This window comes from Phasianus colchicus, chromosome 4, assembly GCF_987193195.1.
Source record: "Phasianus colchicus chromosome 4, bPhaCol1.hap1.1, whole genome shotgun sequence".
In the NCBI taxonomy this organism is placed as follows: Eukaryota; Metazoa; Chordata; class Aves; order Galliformes; family Phasianidae; genus Phasianus; species Phasianus colchicus.
In genome coordinates, this window is record NC_143439.1 from 49,925,800 (window position 1) to 49,945,305 (window position 19,506).

At 39.9% G+C, this 19,506-nt stretch overlaps 1 protein-coding gene across 9 annotated transcripts in view; it reads right to left on the minus strand.

The window, feature by feature from the left end:
• The window catches only part of LIMCH1 (LIM and calponin homology domains 1), a 164,656-nt gene that overhangs the window by 46,450 nt on the left and 98,700 nt on the right, over positions 1-19,506 (minus strand). For 6 of the 9 annotated variants that reach the window (XM_090139511.1, XM_090139504.1, XM_090139507.1 and 3 more), the window contains exons 6-11: positions 17,126-17,236; positions 12,454-12,649; positions 7,900-8,149; positions 6,969-7,235; positions 1,895-2,185; positions 380-634 (exon numbers count right to left, since the gene is read on the minus strand). In XM_090139511.1, coding sequence (XP_089995637.1) covers positions 380-634; positions 1,895-2,185; positions 6,969-7,235; positions 7,900-8,149; positions 12,454-12,649; positions 17,126-17,236 — 1,370 coding nt within the window. Of the gene's footprint in view, positions 1-379; positions 635-1,894; positions 2,186-6,968; positions 7,236-7,899; positions 8,150-12,453; positions 12,650-12,934; positions 13,024-17,125; positions 17,237-19,506 lie in introns of those variants that run through there. The other 3 variants (XM_090139508.1, XM_090139506.1, XM_090139509.1) reach the window with 3 other exon arrangements.

Below are 19,506 nucleotides of genomic sequence, written 5' to 3' on the forward strand. Positions count from 1 at the left end.
TGCAGACAGTTCTATTAGCAGCACCATCAGGCTACTGACTTAGCAGTGCCATGTGAACCTTTGTGCTGTTCAGATTACGGCAGCTTCAGAGCAGACTGATCCACAAGACAAAATGAAAGCTTTGCTGAGATGACGTTAAGAGCATTCAGTGGGGAACTACTGTATTTTTCTAAATAGTGGACACATTTCTTTTTCATGATAGATAGCACTCCTACACAGATTTTTGGATGCCTCATGAAAATCTTAATAGGTGAAGACTGGTTGTCATCAAGGCATTCTTCAAGGTTAAAAACACAAATGCACACAAACAGACCATGACAAAATGAACATGCAGTGTTCATTCTACAGTGCCGATCCTGTCCACAGGAAGAAACTATACCTGGGCTCTCCTGACAGTTTCAATCTTTTCCATGTCTCCAGATCTGCTTGTGTTATAGAGGCATTCACAAAAATTGTATCTTCCTGTAGCTGAGGACAGACACACTGAGATTTCCGTGTAGCCAAATCATCTGTCTCAGCATCAACTACTTTCACCTGTTCTTTCTCCTCTGACTTATTCTTCTCAGTTTGCAGAGGTGGGTTCTCTTTGCATGCCACTGTTTGTCTTGCTGATGCCATGTGCACCTGGCTTCCTCTAATTTAACACGTTCCATTTCAGCAAGAAAAGACATTGTGAAGGAGCAATGATAAGTCAGTATCAGTAGAAGAGGTTCAGAGCACAAGATGAAAAAATTGAATTTGTAGCAGATCAAATTTACATTTAGCTTAGGAAGTAAACATAAGAGTTTCAGCATCCAATGACTTCATCTACACTGCTCTGCTCATGTACCACTCAGATCACTTCATTGTATGACTTCTGTTTCTAGTTCAAGCAACAGAAATCTTGGAGTTATTACTGTATTAAGCATTTCTGTAATAATAAGCCTTCTCTTGAATTGTTACAAAGATGTCATTTGCATATTATTAGCAAACTGAATTCAAGTTTTGCCTGCAAACATACTAGAGAATTTCTTTCATCTTAGAGTCATGTCAATAATATTACAATACTAAAATGTGGTTGTGGGTTCTTCAGATGCCCTGCCAAACCACTCATTGAAAAATGTTAATATAATCAAGCTAGAAACCAAAAGACAGATTTTACATAACTGAAAAGAGCTACTAGATATTAAAAGAATTTTTTGAATGTATCAGTTATTACAATCAAGGTCCCCTGCAATGTGTATACAGTGGTTTTATCTAGGATCATTTCTCTTTGCACAAATAATCAAAATACTTGTTTCCTGAAAAAGATGGGTGCCTTGCAGATACTTATATACAACAACTTAATAAAGGTTTGTATCACTGATCTGAAGAAAGAAGAGATTTTCTAGGCTGAAACCTTTAAGCCATGCTCCATTTACAAAAGCATTACCATAAAAGAAACACCAGGTTTATATGTGGCAGTTCAGTCTGTATAGCAGGTACAGGTATTCAGTGCATTAACTTAAGACTTATCTTAAGCCCATGATTTATGCAGGGTATTTAAAAAAAAAAAAAAAAAAAAAAAGCATTAGATGAAAAACTGCATTCAAAAGCATGATTCTAAAATGTTCATAAAAAGATGGAACTGGCACACAAAGCATATCTTCTATTTTACACTAGTCACACTCATAAGCTGCCTCAGGTTAGGCAATGAAAATGTTGTTATTTACACTCTGCCAGCTTAAGCTCTTGGTCTTGATACTCTGATAGAAAGTTGCAGTAGGTAAGCTATATCTATTTTCTGATCATTTTTTGATAAAGCATTCGTGTCACTTTACCCTGAAGTTTTTTGTAGACAAGGCAGCTCTAAGCCCTACCCAGCGACATGCATTGTGAAATTAAGCATTATAATAGAAAGAACATGAATGCACACCTTGCACGTTCCTGCTTTTCCACCTTCAACGGCTTTTTATTGTCTTCCAGTTTACTTTTATCTTTCTGTGTATAGGGTCCAATTATAAAGGAGTTAAATGGAACTACGTGTTTGGGCTGATTCATCCTGGCTCTCCGAGTGGCAAAATCATCCTTTTCTAGATCAGGAACTTTGCTTGCTGCTTCATCTTCTGAACCAGAATCCTTCCCTTGATAACGCGTCATGAAGGGGTTTTCCTTGCGAAGGATGATGTCTGGGGTGCTTCCGTTGTCTTCACTTGCTTGCTTTTTACTGACACAGATCAAAATTAAAGAAAGCTCCTGGTGCACCAGGGAAGGAGAGGGGAGTGGCAACAGGCATCTCCAAGTCATAACACAAGCACAGTTAATCAAATGCGTTTCAGGCTGCTGTTAGACTTGGCAAAGACTTGTTATAAATAAAGTGAATCATTTACAGCTTACAAATCTACAAGGACTTCACACAGAAAATCAGCCATCTTGGACCTTTACTTATTTTAGCTATAGCTAGAAGAAACAGTAAGAACTAGCTTATCATACCAGATGCACTGAATGCAGTACTGTGAATGGCATTGTCGAACTCAAACACCTCAAAGCAAAAAAGATTTGATGCAAATACATGATTCCCAGCTAACGCTGCTGAATCCTGAAATACCAGGTTTTGGAACTTAGGCTCGGCTTATTTATTAATTATTTTATTTTTAAGATCTGAGTAATCTCTGAGGCTGCATGCCCATATATTACAAACTGCTTTTTCTTCTCATACACATCCACACATTATTCTTCCTCTAACCACTCTCCCCTGCCTCCCAAATAAGCCCTCGGCTCCCATGCTGATATACAATAGGGTGTTCAGTGTGCTAGCGATACCGTTATTGTGGAGCACAGGGCCATCTGCCTTGCTCAGAAATTACACCACTACCTTGTTGCTACTGAAGATTACAACAAATACCCTTGACAGCTGGTGCCCAGAAAGACTAAGCTTATTGTAACTTGTAGCAGTCAATACTCTTAAGTAAACTGAAGAGACAGATGGCAAGAGCTAGGTGACTCTCCTGTTTGAAACCACAATTGTAATCACTGGTATTTCGGATATTTCCCCAGTTTCAAGAATTAGAATATTCCACAAAGCAATTCTGTAGTTTGCAAATATCTCAACTCTTGCTCCAAATTTCCAACCCTCCATCCGCAAGTACTGTCGAATCCCTTGGCTTCCACTCACAACAACATCTTCTATTTTTTCTCCCCTGTAAACTATTGTCAGTAGTTTACTTCGGATGCTGTCTCTTGCAAACACAAAAATGAAGAGACCTACAAGGTCATCTTCAGGTTCAAATTTCACAGCTGAACAGGTCACGTCACTCAATCCTAAATAATGAGTTACCAATACACTACTGTAATGTGCTCAAATCCACTTTGTTTTGCATGCTTGCAATACTGGAAGTACAAACTGACCACTGGGGAAAGAGGCCTAAATTACAAAAAAAAAAAAAAAGTTTGTCTTTCAATTTATGGTTGCCTATGAAATTTGTTTCACCCACTATGAACTGTTTATATTATGAATATTAGAGAAATATACTCATCTAAGGTAGATGAACTGTTCTTCTGAAAGTTTTAGGCACAAAAGAGAACAAGTGCCAGTTATATGCACTTGGACTTGTTCTCCCAAGTAAGCCAGGGAATATGATAAAATTGATGAATCTTCCATCAGACTTTAGTAGTCATACCACTACCCTTCTTTTTTAAAACTAACAATTTGGAAACAATTTTCAGAATTCCAGACACACAAGACATGCATAAAATCACAGTGCTCCATTAAATCATGTTTACCTTTACTTCTTAAGTGAAGATCTGTAAGATGAATGATTATTTAGTAAGTAGGTTGAGGGCATTTCTTCATGCTTTTGGTTTCTAAGATTAAGTGTAACCAAGTGATTCTTTAGTAAAAAACAAATGGATTTTTCCAGTCTCATGTCCATCAATGCTACAGAGCATCAAACATGCAATTTCTGAGTGTTTTTAGCAACAAACAAATTGGGACTTAAAATTTGCAAAAATTAACAACTGTGAGTCACTGTAATGAGTAACTGAACAACTTACAGCTTTTCCTATGTAACTAGACTTCCACAATAGTTTCTAGGTTAATAATATTTTCCATCCATTTACATTTTGTTTTTACTGGAGTCAAAGAGAAGCTCTGACATTTCTGGGTCTCCTGAATCAGTGTGTGACAGTTCCAGAAGTACCTTTAAGGGTCAGTTTGCAATAAATACAGCAGAGTGTAGTTGTGAAGTCTGCAGTGGGTCAGAATTCACCACAGATTGGCCAATTGTGCTAGCACATCCGAGCCCCAGCCCTCACAGAAACACCACATGGTCCACACTGATACAGCAGCTGCTGCCTTCCTGAGTGTCAGATCCTGGGTGTTTGTGCTCCATGGAACAGGGACCCATACAGGCTCATGGATACTTGTATTGCATGTCAGAAAAATGAGAGGCTTTTGCATGCTTACGCACCATCAAAATTTTGCAAAGAATGTGTCAAAAACTCTTGATTTGCTCACGTTTCTTCCTTCTCTCCCCTTCTCCATCATCTATAAGTTCTTCCCTTTTTAGGGAGTCTCTGAATCTGATCCGTATCTTTCAGATACAATAGTGTAAATAAGAGACAGATGCACACCAACAGCCAAGCATGGAGGATCATATGGCAACAAAACATTGTGCTGTAAAGAGATGATACACTCCTTTGGGAAAGGTGAATGCTTTTTGGCATGCATTTGTCAATTGAGTCCTTTCCTTCAGCATGCTACAGGAATGGAGATAAGTACTTAGATCCTAAGCAAACAATGTATTTGCATACAAGTTAAAGTTCTTCCTGTGCTGAACCCAGAAACATCCCCACTGAGTTTCAGCTTAGGGAACAATTAGATGGCTCATAGAACACAAAGTCACAGCTGGTGTCATCTAGAAGTCAAAAAGTTGAGAGGAAAATGCCTGTAAACAAGTCAGAGCAAGTGGAAAACAACTGAGAACCTCACGTGAAAAAAAGAGAAGCTGACATTATAGAAAGATGTTGGAAGAGGAAAAGATCACAGTATAGAATCAAGAGAGACGGAGAACTATTCAGTGCCATTAGTGCACAGAAATTTGAATTTGATGCCAAGAAGACAGAAATTGAGAGGTTCAAAAAACAGGGAATAAGAATGAGACATTAAGAAGAGTGATCAAACCCTCTGCTGTATCCTCAAGTATCACCACTCAATTCTTCCCTTTCCCTCACTTGTTAGTCTTCCATTTTCACAAACATACCCTTGTTCCTTCCAAACCTCTGTCCCTCTCCAGTACGTTTTCTACAGCCCCCGCAAACAGGCTTCTACTTCACTACAGTGAAGCCTGGGCTGCCAAGCTCTGCTCTTGACTCAGCTTGGGCAGAAAACCAGTGGCTCCTCCTTCCCTAAGCTGCCAAATTCCAGGATTTGCTTTTCCTGAGAACATGGAGAGAGCATGGCTTGTTATACCTGCTCTTTCCTCCTTCAACCCAGACAGAAAAGTGGACTGTCCAAAGAAAGAGAAGATCAATTCTATGCCAAAGAGACCCAAACATTTGCACACATGCACTTCTTACTTGGAGAAGAAGAAACTAGATCAATTGTAGGGTTGGAAAAGAGCCTTTCAACTGATATGGTGCACTCCTCCTGATGCAAATGCAAATAGTGTTTTTTGTTGTGTGTAGCACTGCTAAACATGAGTTAATGCTACAGATCACCTTGAACACCACAGACTTGGACTTAGAAGATGATAATGTTTGTATCCTACTGATTTATGGATTCCACATCAACTGGCACACTAACTGAGCCACTAATTTATAATTTAGTGAGGGACTAATTTATAATTTACACTTACTCCTGATTAGTATTTGGCTTTGTAAGTAGTAGATCACAACCACATGCAAATACTGGCTCTTGACAGCTTCTGAGTGACCTAAGAAAAGGATATATAACTATGTGATATGCATATGGCTGCAGACAAGCTTAATCATATCTACAAACAAGCTGTATAACTTATGAGCTGTACTTTCAACTACTGCTACACTCCAAAGCCCAGATTGTAGACCAGCATCTGCTAAACTACTCACTGTCAGGGTTTCACCCCATGCTTCACCAATTTGGATCTCAGGAAATTGCCTCAATCAGAATAGAAATGCGATGAAGATTTTCCCTAACAATTCAAAAGAAAAGATGGGAGGACACTTGGATACTCACCCTTTAGCTAAATCATTTTCATCATTTGTAAGAGCATAGTCTTTGGACATGTTAAAACTCTGTTTATGCAGGCCATCCCCATGAGGATTTGACATCAGATCATGAAAAGGCATGGGCAGTGAGCCTAGCCATCATTCAGCTATTCAGTTAAAGAACAGGAAACAACCAAATTGAACTACATCCAAAAATAAATAATGCAGGTAATAAGTGAATAACTACTGATGCTCTATGCCAAAGCCAGTCAAATCATGAACTATGCCTCCATGCTTTAACTAGCACATGTATTAATAAGCACTGTACTTTTACAGTTCCTGCCTTTAAAAATAAATGCAACATTTATTAACACAGCTAAAAATATTAACCACATTAGAAGTGTGAGTCAGTAAACTAAAACACTGCATTGCCAGCAAGTATGTCTCTGAAACTTCTGCCCAAGGAAAGCATTTCCAATATACATTTACATGTTTGTTTTTTTAATTAAATGCAAGAAAGCATTAAGTGGAAAGTGACAAGTAGTTTGTGTAGTAGTTTCCTTGGAGTTTGTTTACATTATGCTATAACATAATTCAACCACTCAACACAAACACAGTTAACATCACACAACTCTCCAGTGCACAACTGCCACATCACAAGCTTTTCCATACCAACACCTTCACTAAAAGGCTAGCCATTGTGAGTGCTTAGCACGCTGGATTTTTGTTAGGAGAAGTGAAACTGCAATGAATTGAGGAAGCCCACACTACAGCCAATCCTAAAAATGTGAAGCGTGCACAAATTCCCACACTGTTGGGCTAACCTGCCATAGCGCTGGGCAGCTGACATGACCTTAATGCCAGCTTGTTCAAGTCTTCTTAACTTTTTGATCTCTGCTTCATCTTTTCCCTTGAGTGACGTTGCTTCTTTTACACTACATGAAGGAGACTGGTCTATGGAATTTCCTTCATTCTGATTCAAATCTGCTTGTATTTTAACAGGGCTTTCCTCAGGAGCCATGGAGCCCATTTTCTCCTTATCACACAGTCCTGATGTTTCACTTTGTTCTTCTTCTATGGTTTCAGGTTTGCTAATGAATTATACATACAGGTTAGTTTAATGCATGTTGTGCCTGGTACATAGATTAGCAAATTCAGTTTCTATCAAGATGTCAAACAATATTCTGATGAATGAGGCAGGAAGATGATAATGCTCTTTACTGGAAGTTGCTCTAAGACCTAATCAGAAGTGAAATATCAGTTGACAGAAACAGCATGCAGAAGCATATTGTCACAGTTACATAAGCCATACCAATGTTTAAGATACAACAAACAAATCAATTTAAAAAAACCCCACAGCACAAACATTACTTATTTTGATTAGATACATCAAATATTACTTATCGGTATCATCTGGTATTGAGCAACTGTCTTGAGAACTGAAACAGGTTATCCGCAATATTTTCGTCCAGCCTTGGGTTTGAGACCACAATCATGATATTCACAGTAAACAATATCTTGTTAAACACAGGTTATACAGTACACTGTATAGTAAAATAATGACATTGAGACAATGATTTTTCACTCTTTGCTTTTCTACCGTCTTCACTAATTGCTACATTTTATCAGTACCGTCTCAGCAAGAGATTTATTGCAGGGCAAGGCACTTCACGTAGCTTGTGAAAAGGCGACAAATTGGCTAAGGGTTAAAGCATCATCACCAAGGAAGGGAGAAGTTGAACAGGCCAGTCTTACCTGAAAGGTCTGTCTCCAAGTGGTGAAGTTGCAGTGCTCCAGCTCTTTCGATACTCTTCTCGTTCAGCTTTCTTTTTCCGAAGTGGAGCAGGTACATAGAAAGTCTGATTGCTCTTGTTTGGGAGGTACTGGTTAAAAGGCACAGCTGATTTAGGTTCACCGTGTGAGGTCCGCCTCGCCAACATATCATCTTTTTTCACATCTGGCATCTTTCTGTGTGGCAGGTCAGTTTCTGAGTCACTTCCTCTCCCTAGTGAGGAAGGAGAAAATAATCCTTCTTCTCTTCTTTTCCATCCAGATTTTTTAAAATTATAAATCAGAGAAGATGTCAACAAAAAAAATGACAGCATGTGAGCACCAATAATTGAAGTCTTTTTTACCTGTGTTCGTATGTTAAAATCAGCTAGTGAAGGTAGAAGCTGCAGTACCTACATAGATAGTAGATAGTTTTTCTAACAACCCTAATTTTTCCCCCTGAAAAACTCATCTTCAGCCACAGGTCACCATGCAGGATTTTCCAATTAACTATGGGTCACATTAGTCCAGATTTGTTACTCACACATGACAGCTTACCTCACATATCCAACTGACTCCTGGCAGCACATACAGGTACATCTGACCTGGTTCACTCTCTTGAACCTAGAGTTCAATTCATATCCCAAGCTCAAACAAAAAAAGAGATGCACACCCTGCATCACCAGAATGGCAGGGATCTATAGATGATTCTGCATACATGTATTAACGGCACTTTAAATGCGTACAGCATCATCCTAGATCAAAATTTTAGAATAAGCATCAGCTACTATAGATTAAAAGACTCAGGTGGTCTGTCTCCAGTCTCACCTGGTTCGTCAGACTTTATCCTCACATGTAAGAGGAAAAGCTGTAGAGTTTGTGGGTTAGAGCAGTACTGCGAAGACTGAATAATACTTGTTCACAAGGAAAACAGGTGAGGGAAAAATAAGGAGTTGCAAAGAATAAGACGGGAGATGAACAGAACTGAGAGATTATTTTGTACAAATGAACTAATCTTCCTGATATTCACAACCCACTTAAAAACTGTATTCACAAAGGTGAGGAAAATGGTTTTCCAGCTTGAAAATACAGTTGCAAATAAAACTGCCCAAGGGTAGGGCAAATATGTTAAAGAGCATTTCCAGTGGAACTGCCCTCACACCCATTTTAGAAGATTCTATGTAGACATTCACTAGATTCCCTGTACCATCATGAGCCTTTTAAAGTAATTCACAAAGAAGCCATACAAATAGTTCTATCCCAGAAGTGTAACTTCATCACAGGCCCTCATTTGACGACTGAAAGTGAGTGAAACACACAGCCAACTCTCCCACCAGCATTCAAATGCTCTCCCAGCTTTGGAGTGCTAGCTCCTCTGGCACTTGGCCCCTTGGCAACACTAGCATATGCAATAGCTGTTCTCCCTGCCTGGGGAGAGGGGGAAGCCACCCAGACTGTGTCCTCTTGCTAATTCACTATGCTAATAAATTACTAGCTAATTCACTGAGCTACCTCATGAAAAACTGAAAACAATGAAGTCATAAAAATCACAAGTAGCTTGCATATAATTCAAAGCAGGGTGAAGGAACAGAAGTCTAAATATGGCAGGAATGTTATTTGCAAAGAGCTTTTGCAGCAGATTGCATGATTCAGTGTTTGCATGGAGAAAGATGAAGGAAAGGGAACAGTAAAACAAGACAAGACGACACAATGGAAATCAACTAGAGAGACAAAATTCACAATGTACTTTTTGTCAGAAAGGTTTTGCTTGGACAATTTCAGTTAAGAGCACATGACAGCTAGCACTATGATTGGCAGCCTCTACCTATGTCTAAGCAGAAATCAGAGACAGCCACAAAATCACAAACGTCTGAGGACAGCAAAGATTTGAAGAGCTGTAATACCAATAGATTAAGCAGGGCCATAGAGGAGCTCAAAGCGGGTGAGAAGATCCCTTCCTATTATTTGCTATTCTGTTTACTCTTCCTTTTGGTGTTTATTTTTGTATTGCGTGAAAACTAGTCTTGAAGAAGCAGACAGAAATGCTGGAATAGATAACCACCCTAGCAGATAAATAAAAAGAGATTCCTCTTCCTCATTAGCTGTGTGCCTACAAGCATATCCACGGTTGGTACTTCAAAGGAAAGCAGCTTATTTAATTATTCATCTTTTACTCATAAAATTATTTTCAGCTGAGATTTGGAAAAAAAATCATCACTTTAAGCCAGAGCATGCAGTAGAAGATGCAGCTGTGCTTTACATTTATAACATTAATTTTGTTCTTCTGCATTTCCAAGCAGAAGAAGCAGCCAGTTTCCACAACACATAAGAGGCAGTTATATACTACAGATTTGCACACAGCAGTGTGTCAAGGGACCTACATGAGTTCATAAAAGGCGTTGTGCACAACTGCCAGCCACGCAAAAGATTTATACACTCCTGAATACATCAGTGACTTTGGAGCAGGTCAGATTGCAGTTCTACTGATTTTAACACGCTATTCTGCTCTGTCACTAGTCTTGTTTGCTTTTTGCCAAGTGACAGGAGCCACATAGGACACCAGAGCAGTACCTGAACAGAGATGCAGATCACAAGTGGCAACAGGGAAGGTGGTACTACTTAATGCTTCTAGCTCAACTCATCATTGCTTTACAATCGCTTACATGATCTCCATCCATTTTTTTCCTAGGAATACAAGGAATCATAATTTCATTTTACTGCATATTCTTAGGTTTATAAAGATCCTATCTGTGAAAAGCAAAGTGAAGAGTATCTTTTCGTTCCTCCAGCTTTGCATATATAGTACTTCTATCAATAAACACACGCAGCTGAGTAAAACACTGGCCTGTTGGGGCTGCAAGGGAGAGGTTAGACAGAAAAGAGGTCAGCCAAGCGACACCTCAGCTGCAACTTTTGGAAGAGACAGCCGTGAAGTCATGGCAGCAGCAAGTAGGGAAAATGGGATGCATTAGAAAGGGTCTTCACAATAAGCCATACACATGCATGCTACATCTGCATGCACCCCTAATCTGGAGATGGTTAAAGATGAATTTTTAAGAACAAACTTTGTATGTTTGCATCTTATTTTTTCATTGTTATGGACTCAAGAATGTGACAAGACAGTATGTCTTAGCTATGGCAACAAGCAACCAAAAAACCTTACAAAAATCTGCTAACACAGCAGAAGTTCATTGGAAGCAGTTTCAGGAGGGGTGTAACAGGCTGCCCAGCAGCTCCCAACAGGCAGGGAGAAGTCAGAAGGAAGCAACGCTTCTCAATTAGGACAAGCGAGGTGCTCCTATTTGCCAACAACAGACTTTTGTCTTGTTTAGGAAGGCAGAAAAATGGTTTCTAACATGGAGACTGCATTCAGTTCTGTGTCTGAGGGGTCACAAGGCTTTTTCAAGCCATCAGTCCCAGTGGCTGGTTCTGGATGGATGTCCAGCAACAGTCACATAACATATGCCACTCAAAACAGCTGAGCAGCAGAATGCAACCCTACTTTCCCCATAGCTCCTTTACAACCCATCTGTGATACTGGCTCTCCCTGCCAACTTTTCAGTTTTAAGGAGTTCCCCATCACCTCAGGAAATCTCTCAGGCATCCGGTTATGATTAGCACCAGTTTCCTTCACGCTGCCAAAAGTAGTATGAACATCTGGTTCCTACCAAAATATCTTTCTGACCTTCCTTTTTTATTAAATTAATAACATTACTAAGGAGAAGTGATTCATGCATTGAATATAATTTCATCTGATGATGTTCGACTTACTCATTCATTCACCATAAATGCAATCAAGCAGATGGAGTCTGAATCAAGCGTCCTTTGTTCTGACCTAGAATCCTGCTCAAAGTAGGCAATTTCAGTGTATGCTCTACACCTGCCTCTAGAAAACCCTTCCCCACATTGCATGCTGTATTTGCAAGCCTCAGGAAGCATCTGGGAATCAAACAAGAAAGATGGAAAAGTAGCACCTGCCAGTCAAGAGCTGGACTCAAAAGGGTACTGATACGGCCACAGCTCTGATGCTGTGAGCTGTTCAGTTACCCAGTTTTCTAAATATCACGAAAGCTCACATGGCACTTGGTGGCATGTTTTATATCAGACTTCAAAGCTCAGACAAGTATCAGACATTTCCAAGATATTTCTAGGTCATTTATCTGTCTAGGGTTTATTTAGGCAACATTTCATTCGCTTCAATATTTCCCCTGTTCCTGCACTTTTATTTCTTGCTCCAGCCTAGCTTAAAAGTTAAAATGAGTCTGCATAACATCCTCTTACACCATAACCTAGAAAAGCACTATCCCAATAATAAAATTACACTGCAATGATGTAACTCATTTTCCAAAACTCTGCTATCCAAACTGAGACAGACTTCAAGTTAGCTGTTGGCAAAGTCATCTGAACCTCGGGGAGCACAAATCAGCGTTCACAGTGAAGCTCTCCTGCAGGATTAGCGTGATTCAGACGCTGTGCCCAGCTTCTGAAAGGCACGTTTACTCCAGAGACAACGCATGCCTCGTGGCAACAAGTACTCACCATCACTGCTTCCCCTGAGCACTACATCTGGGGATGGTGTCTGCTGCGAGCGGGAGCCAAAGGAGTCCAGACTGTCAAAGGAATCATCTCTGCCGTGGCGCGGGGGGGAGAGGGAATCACTGCGCTCCGAGTCCCAGCAGTCTATGTAGCCGCTGTCGCGAATGCTGCGCTTTGGGCTCTCAATATCCTCTGTTTCCTAAATGAAGTACAGTAGATACCTCTTCAGAAAGAAGCCACTGACACACCAATGAGATTCATTACACATCAGATAACGCAGCATCTTCCAAAGTACTAAAAACCTCTTCCCCTGAAAAAGATTTCCTTGCTTGCTCTCCCCTTTCCCGTCAAAACAGAAGTGCAAGCTTGCAATAAACCCAATTTTATGCTAATTAAGAGCAAAGTATGCATATTAGATTAGATCTATAAGCTGTGAAAAAGTTGCAACAACCAAGTCAATAAAGTGATCAAAATCAAGAGAAACCTGAAACGTGACTTGTCGTTCATAGTCCATAGCAGCAACAAAAGCACTACAATTCTAACATCGCGCCTGCATCAGGTTTAAGTCTGCTGCTTTGCAAAGGATTCCCCCTCCCCTTGCCTATCTATTGTATCTGGCTGGGACACCAGCAGACAGCATTTGTTGTTGCTGCTTCAGCTCAGCAAAATAATGAAGCAGTGTGCCCCAGCCTCCCTCTACCTTGAAGAGAAATTCCTGTTATGAAAGAGGGATGTCTTTCTGAAGCAATCAGCAATGAAAAATATGCAAAATGCTTTTCCTGATGCCTCAGAAGAATTCAGTTGTGCTCTTTACTCTTTGCCAGCTCCTGGCTCTGGGGGATATGAAAGCGCTTGTAGCTGACCCACATGTTCAGAGCAGTGAGAACAATGGTTGTCTTTGACAGCCCTGTGATTATAAATTCTTTCCAGTGCAAGCAGCACATACTAAAACACTGAAACTCCAGCAGAGGGAAAAGGTCAATAGAAGCCATCCTCACCCCTGTATTATAATAAATCCCTTGTTTTAGAGAGTGTCTTAACATTAATTACAATAGCACAGGCGGAGAAAAACAAAAATAACTTTTATTCAAAGATAAACCTGTTTTTTTTTCCCTCGACAGTAAGTAAAGTCAAAAATGTGGGTGCCATTATCAGACTGACATTTTGTGACCCAAGGAGGTTGGAATGTGCTTTTTTTGTTGTTTCTCTTTTTCCTTCCAGAAGCACTTGAATATTAATTCCTAATTAAGAAGCACCCCCTGGTCACCACTCACTGGAGCACAAAAGCTATGTTCAGTTCAGCTCCCACCGGCCCTGACTGCCCAGGCATTACCCATCACTGGCACAGCCAATGACGAGATCAGCCTCAAATATCCCCATGTGCCCTGGCATCTCTGTGACAAAGCACATTTGCTGGAGATGACTACAGGAGGAGAGCACTGCAGAAACATGCAAACATGAGGCCCGAGGTGAGCTGCAGAGAGCAGACTCACCATCCTGCAGACTTCTCAGGAAGAAGGCTCAATAAATGCCACTCGCTATTATGCTGCCAAAATCACAGAATGGCCAGGGTTGGAAGGGACCTCAAGGATCATGAATCTCCAACCCCCCTGCCACATGCAGGGCCACCAACCTCCCCATTTAATACTAGACCACGTTAAGGACAGCAGCAGAGGTTCTCAGAAGTAGACCAAGCTAACCTGTGATAACATCAGTGAGTAACCTCATTGCAAACGAAATTAAAAGACGTTCTAAAATAAAAACATATCTAACAAAGTAGTAATTGAAGCCTATGTAATTTCCTTCCCCAGTCCTGCCTAGCACGTGGGTTAAAATACTGCCAGAAATGCCAGACAACAAAGATTTGTCTCCTAGAAATCTGCATGGGTTACACAGACCCAAGAACAAAACTAGAAATCCTATCAAACCCTGTTTGTGACATGATCCAAAATCCTTTTAAAATCCAAATTCCCTAAATCCCCTCGGCTCTTCATACCACTCAGCTATTCTCAGTCCTCAGGCACACTTCCATTTTCCTGAACTACTGTGTCTGAGTGACACAGAAATGCTCAGCAGCCACGGGACTTAAACGCAGGCAAAAAAGCCCCGTCCTGTGCTTGCTATCTTCCAGAGTTTGAAAACAGTCCAATTGTGAACTAATGAGTTCTGCAGGCCTTTCTTTCAAAAGCCTGTTTATGTTAATTCCGCATGCAGCTCACCAGGAATTAGGAGGCAGGCACCACGATGGTATCCTAGACTTCTGCAAACACGTCCTTTATGCCTTCCCCTTGGCAAACATCCCTCCCAGCCAAATGCTGTCTCACAAATGGGTACTTGTCCTGCCCTGAACGAACGTCATCTCCCAGACATTATCAATGGGAAAAAGAAAGTGGTTATCTGCAGGACTGATAGCTCAGAGCAGCTCACTGCTTTTCATTTTATCAAATTAAAAACACCGTATGTCACCATAGTATGGCAATGGTATACTGTGCCATTTTGCAGTAGCAGAAGGGTGGCCGTCCAATAGAAGATGCATTTCTGCAGGAAATTCCACCCCTCGAATATAATCAGAAGCTATGAATGTTTTGTCATTGGGAATTTCCAGTTTAAAAGTAACAAAGACACATATCCAAATAGTTAATGAAATTAAAAACAGAGCAGTACGAATAAAATTAGAAATGAATAGTCTTTTCAGTAGAAAAAGATGAATCCAAGACAACTTACATCTGAGCTGTCTTTTGATTTCCTTATTTAAAAACGAGAGCAGAGGGGATTTATAGTGGAAGAACCAAACCAGACTGAATTTATGGTAGATTTAATTATTAAATTCTGTGCAAAAAATTGCCTGTAGAGAATGTGATAAAGTGTCTTTTCAGCACTCAAGCTCAGCTATAAAGAACATCAGAGTGTTACACAGCATGATTAACACGTTCAATTTTACAACCAAATCCTCTTCAAATTTAGAAAGAGAAAAGGCCACAACAGCTGATATGGAGTACTGCAGGGGAACAGGAGCAGAACTCAGTATGAGTTGCCAGTGACCTTCATTACCAGCACCAGCTGAACAGACTTTTCAGGATGGTGAAGTGCTCTGTTTTTACATTACAGGAGTATGTAGCTTTCAGCTTTTATGAGATCTCTGCTCTGCTCCCAGTTCCAACATCTGCAACAAATCAACTCCTAGTCTCTTGCTTTGTCTTCAACCTGCAGGCTCTGCCCTACTTGCCAGGCACTCTGCTGTGAACTCTGCTGAGATCCCTACCTCTGGGGTCCTGTGCCTTTGTCCCACCAAGTGCCCCTTCAGATAATTTGTTAGATGAGTAAAAATGACATGGAAAAAAGGAGTCTCATGTTGTCGATTAAATATTAAAAGATAAACTGTAGCACCATGCTGCACTAACACTCTATCAACCTGCACTTTTTTCTGCCTTAGCTTTGATGGTTACCTTTGTTTTGCCTTCCAGATTACAAACTTTGGAGCAGGGACTACTCCTTCCTGCACTGAGCAGAAAACAACTCAAGTATTAGCTCAATTTCTCTTGTGCTTAGTCTCAGTTGTACTGCTCCTGTATTGTGAAGTCCTGAGTGATTAGTGAAGCCCTTTCAAATGAAGACCAAAAGAAACCTCTACAGAGAAGGTTTCTTTTCTTTCACATTGCTCTGTGCTCACAAACAGGGATGTTATCAATCTGAGAGCCTACCTACTGACACTAGGATGCAGAAAATGTAAAAACTGATATCAATCAGCCAAATATCTCTTCCTGTCCAAGGGCAGCCCAGTGCCAGCCATCTCCCATGGTCCCCAAACCTGTGGGATGGGACGGAAGTGGCAGGCGGGAAGCTGTCTGAGGACTAGAGAAGGTATCTGCATGCTACTTCATGAGCTATGTGTCCAACATACGTAACATCAGAACCAGGTGCTTCTATCTTCTTCCATGTCTGCTGCTTGCTGCTTCCAATCCCAGAAAACGCATGAATGGATACCAATGCTAACCACTGCTGATGCTGTATCCCATGGTGAGGCTGCAGACATGCCGTAGGGCTCAGCCCTAAGTCCCCAGATCACTCTACAGCAACAGTAACTTTTCCTTTCCAACAGAGCTCAGCTCATCATAAGCCACCAAATATGTTTTCAGTCAGAATTTAGAGCCTGCCAAAACACAGGTTCATCGTAACCATGCCCTTTGTAAAGCATAATTTCTTTCTTCTACCCTTCAGCTTTATTTAGATACTTTGGTTTGATGCTTTATGTTACAACTTAAAAAAGAAAGAGCTGCCTGAGAATGAGTGTTTTAAAGAAAATAAATCTCTTCTCTCCAAAGTCCCACCAGCCTACTCTTGAGTCTCAGCTCTTCTAGCTAAAGTTCTGTGTCATAAATGAAAATAATTCAAACCAAAAACTGTGGAAATGAAGATGACAGAGCCAGATGACAATTCTCAAGCCCTGTTTCACATCAACTGCTGCATCATTAATATCACCACAAAGCTGGCTGCCAAAGAAAGTCATGTTTATGGCTTGGTACAGTCAGAAACATTTTCAAAGGAGATGGGGGTTTACAAGTAATTTGTACTCAAATCCACCACTTCTCTTACGTTTAGCAACAAACATTTTATTTATGGGAGTAATCTTTTGAACTAAATTTTTATTCCCAAAACATAACATTAAGATAAATACCTTTCTCATCTGTGCCAGTAAACCTTCGAACTCCTTCAGGTTCAGGGTTGATCCACTATATGATGCGCAGCTGTTTGCTGCTTTTCCTAGCCAATAAATGGTGACTAATACCTGCAGAAGTTAATAAGAATTAATTGAAGCCATTTTCACAGCTACTTAGCTTAATTTACTTCCCTTAAGCATTTCTCATTTACTCTAAACTGTCCAGTAGCACAAGACTTTGTTATAAATCTCAGTTGAAAGGGAAGAACCTGTCGATGGTTAGGCATTAACACATCACGCAACTATGAAAATTTAATCAGGCCAACAGAAGATGCAACTTAATACATTACATTCCTGGTATTTCTTATAAAAAATGGTTCTGTCATGTCTGCTTGGAAAGTAAACAGCAAAAATAAATCTGAATAGAAAAACCAGGCAAGAAATTTGAAACTGTCCAGAAAAGACATTTGCAAATATGCCAATTTGTACATGCAACAGAAAAAACCAAACACCTAAACAGTACTTGTACTAGTGGTTGTTAATTGAAACACTTATGACTAATGGAATAAATAGAACATCTGAAATATATTTCTGCCCATTTCAAGGAAATAAAAGGTAGTTCAATTTTTAATCATCTTAATGTACTTTACCAGATGATATGGGAACATTTACTTCCAGTATTCTGCTAGCTTAAGAAATGCTCAGTGCAAGATTAATCAAAGGCCATAAGCATCTGATTGTTTCTAATACATTAAATGGGAAAGAGTTCATGGTTTCATTCAAGTTCTGACTTTATGTCTATCCATAAAACAAGAGTCACTTCAAAACCAGCAGAGAAGAAATGCCAAGAATTGCACTTTCAAATGTTTATGTACCCTCTCTCCTTTAGGCAGCAAAAGAAATCTGATCTGAACATAGCTGGTGCTGCAGTTGTTTTAGGGAAGAAGAAATTAAGGTGCCCAGGATGGTAAACTCAGCACCTCCAAAAGCAGTGACATTTACGTCATGCAAGGAAAGCAAACAGTTCTATGGACCCACATGTGTACGCAGTTAGCAGGCAGCAATATCTTTAACAGAACCTGTGAAACAGCAATTTGAACTGGAAACTGCTCATCAAAATTACTTCAGGTCAGTGTTTTGGATTGGTTAAAAATGTCAAACACCTCAGAACTTATGGCATTTTCTCATATAATGCTCATTATTTTTGCCTATTCCATGGCATGGCAAAGCATTTAACTGCAGAATAAACAGGAAATATTTTGGTGTGGAAAGCTGGTGCAACCAATACTAAATTATAATTGTCTGTAACAATTGCTATTAATGATCTTCTAAAAGCTGAATAAACCAAAATACAGTATTTTAAGTACTGACAGATCTGTATAATGCATACTAAAGAGCATGATATGAAAGAGATGCAAGGCAACCTGAGGGGATGCAGTGACAGGTATCTCTGCCAGGCTGTTCTTCCCTAAAACAGGCAACCAAATTCCTTCAGTACTTCCTCCTCAATCACATTTACTAGATTTCTGATTGCCCTTTTTTCAACCAACTTTCTCTAATGTCCCCATTTCTCATTCAAATGTGATGTTCGAAGTCCCACACAGCGCTGCAGCTGAGGCCCTGCTAGCTCTGCATATCATGCAAGTTGCCTGTTTGAAAACACAGCCATGGTGCACTGTATAAATAATACACATACCATGAAATTGCAGAATAAAATGTTTAATGCAGTTCAAAGTTGTTTTTTTTTCCTCATTTTAAGAAGTGCATACATACTGACACTACTGTCACAAGGAAAATGAGGTAGTTTTGCCAATACTTTTTTTTTTTTTTTTTTTTTTTGGTCTTTTGAGGTGAAAAAAGTATTTGTACTGTTCAACAAACGCTATTCAACATAGAACAACAAATTTACGTAATATCTCTTACTGTATGTGTTCTCAAGTGAAAACATTTGCAAACCTCATATTCCTAGCAATGAGGAAGGTGTCCAGTTCATTTGGCTGCTCAGTACTCTGGTGAAACTTGTGGTATTTCTATTTCTTTCTGCTAGCATTTGATCACCCTCTCTCTTCTGTTTTTATCTGTGGCCTTTTTTCCCCCCAAATAATGTCATATTTGCAAGCAATTCTGATTGGCTGCCAGCTGAGACTGCATTTATATGCACCTGGAAAATATACACTGAAGGTATATACTGTCTACAGACACACTGTAGAGGACACTTTTGGAACTTTACCTTTAAAACGATACATCTATACAAATACATACAGCCAGTGCCCATAAGGGTGCTAAAATGGCAAAGCAAAACTCTTCTCCTATAACTGTGTTTGTTGGATGCAGAAGATACTACTTAAATGTTGGTGGGAAAGACTATCTTTCTTCTTCTGTTTTTCTTCTTCTTTTAC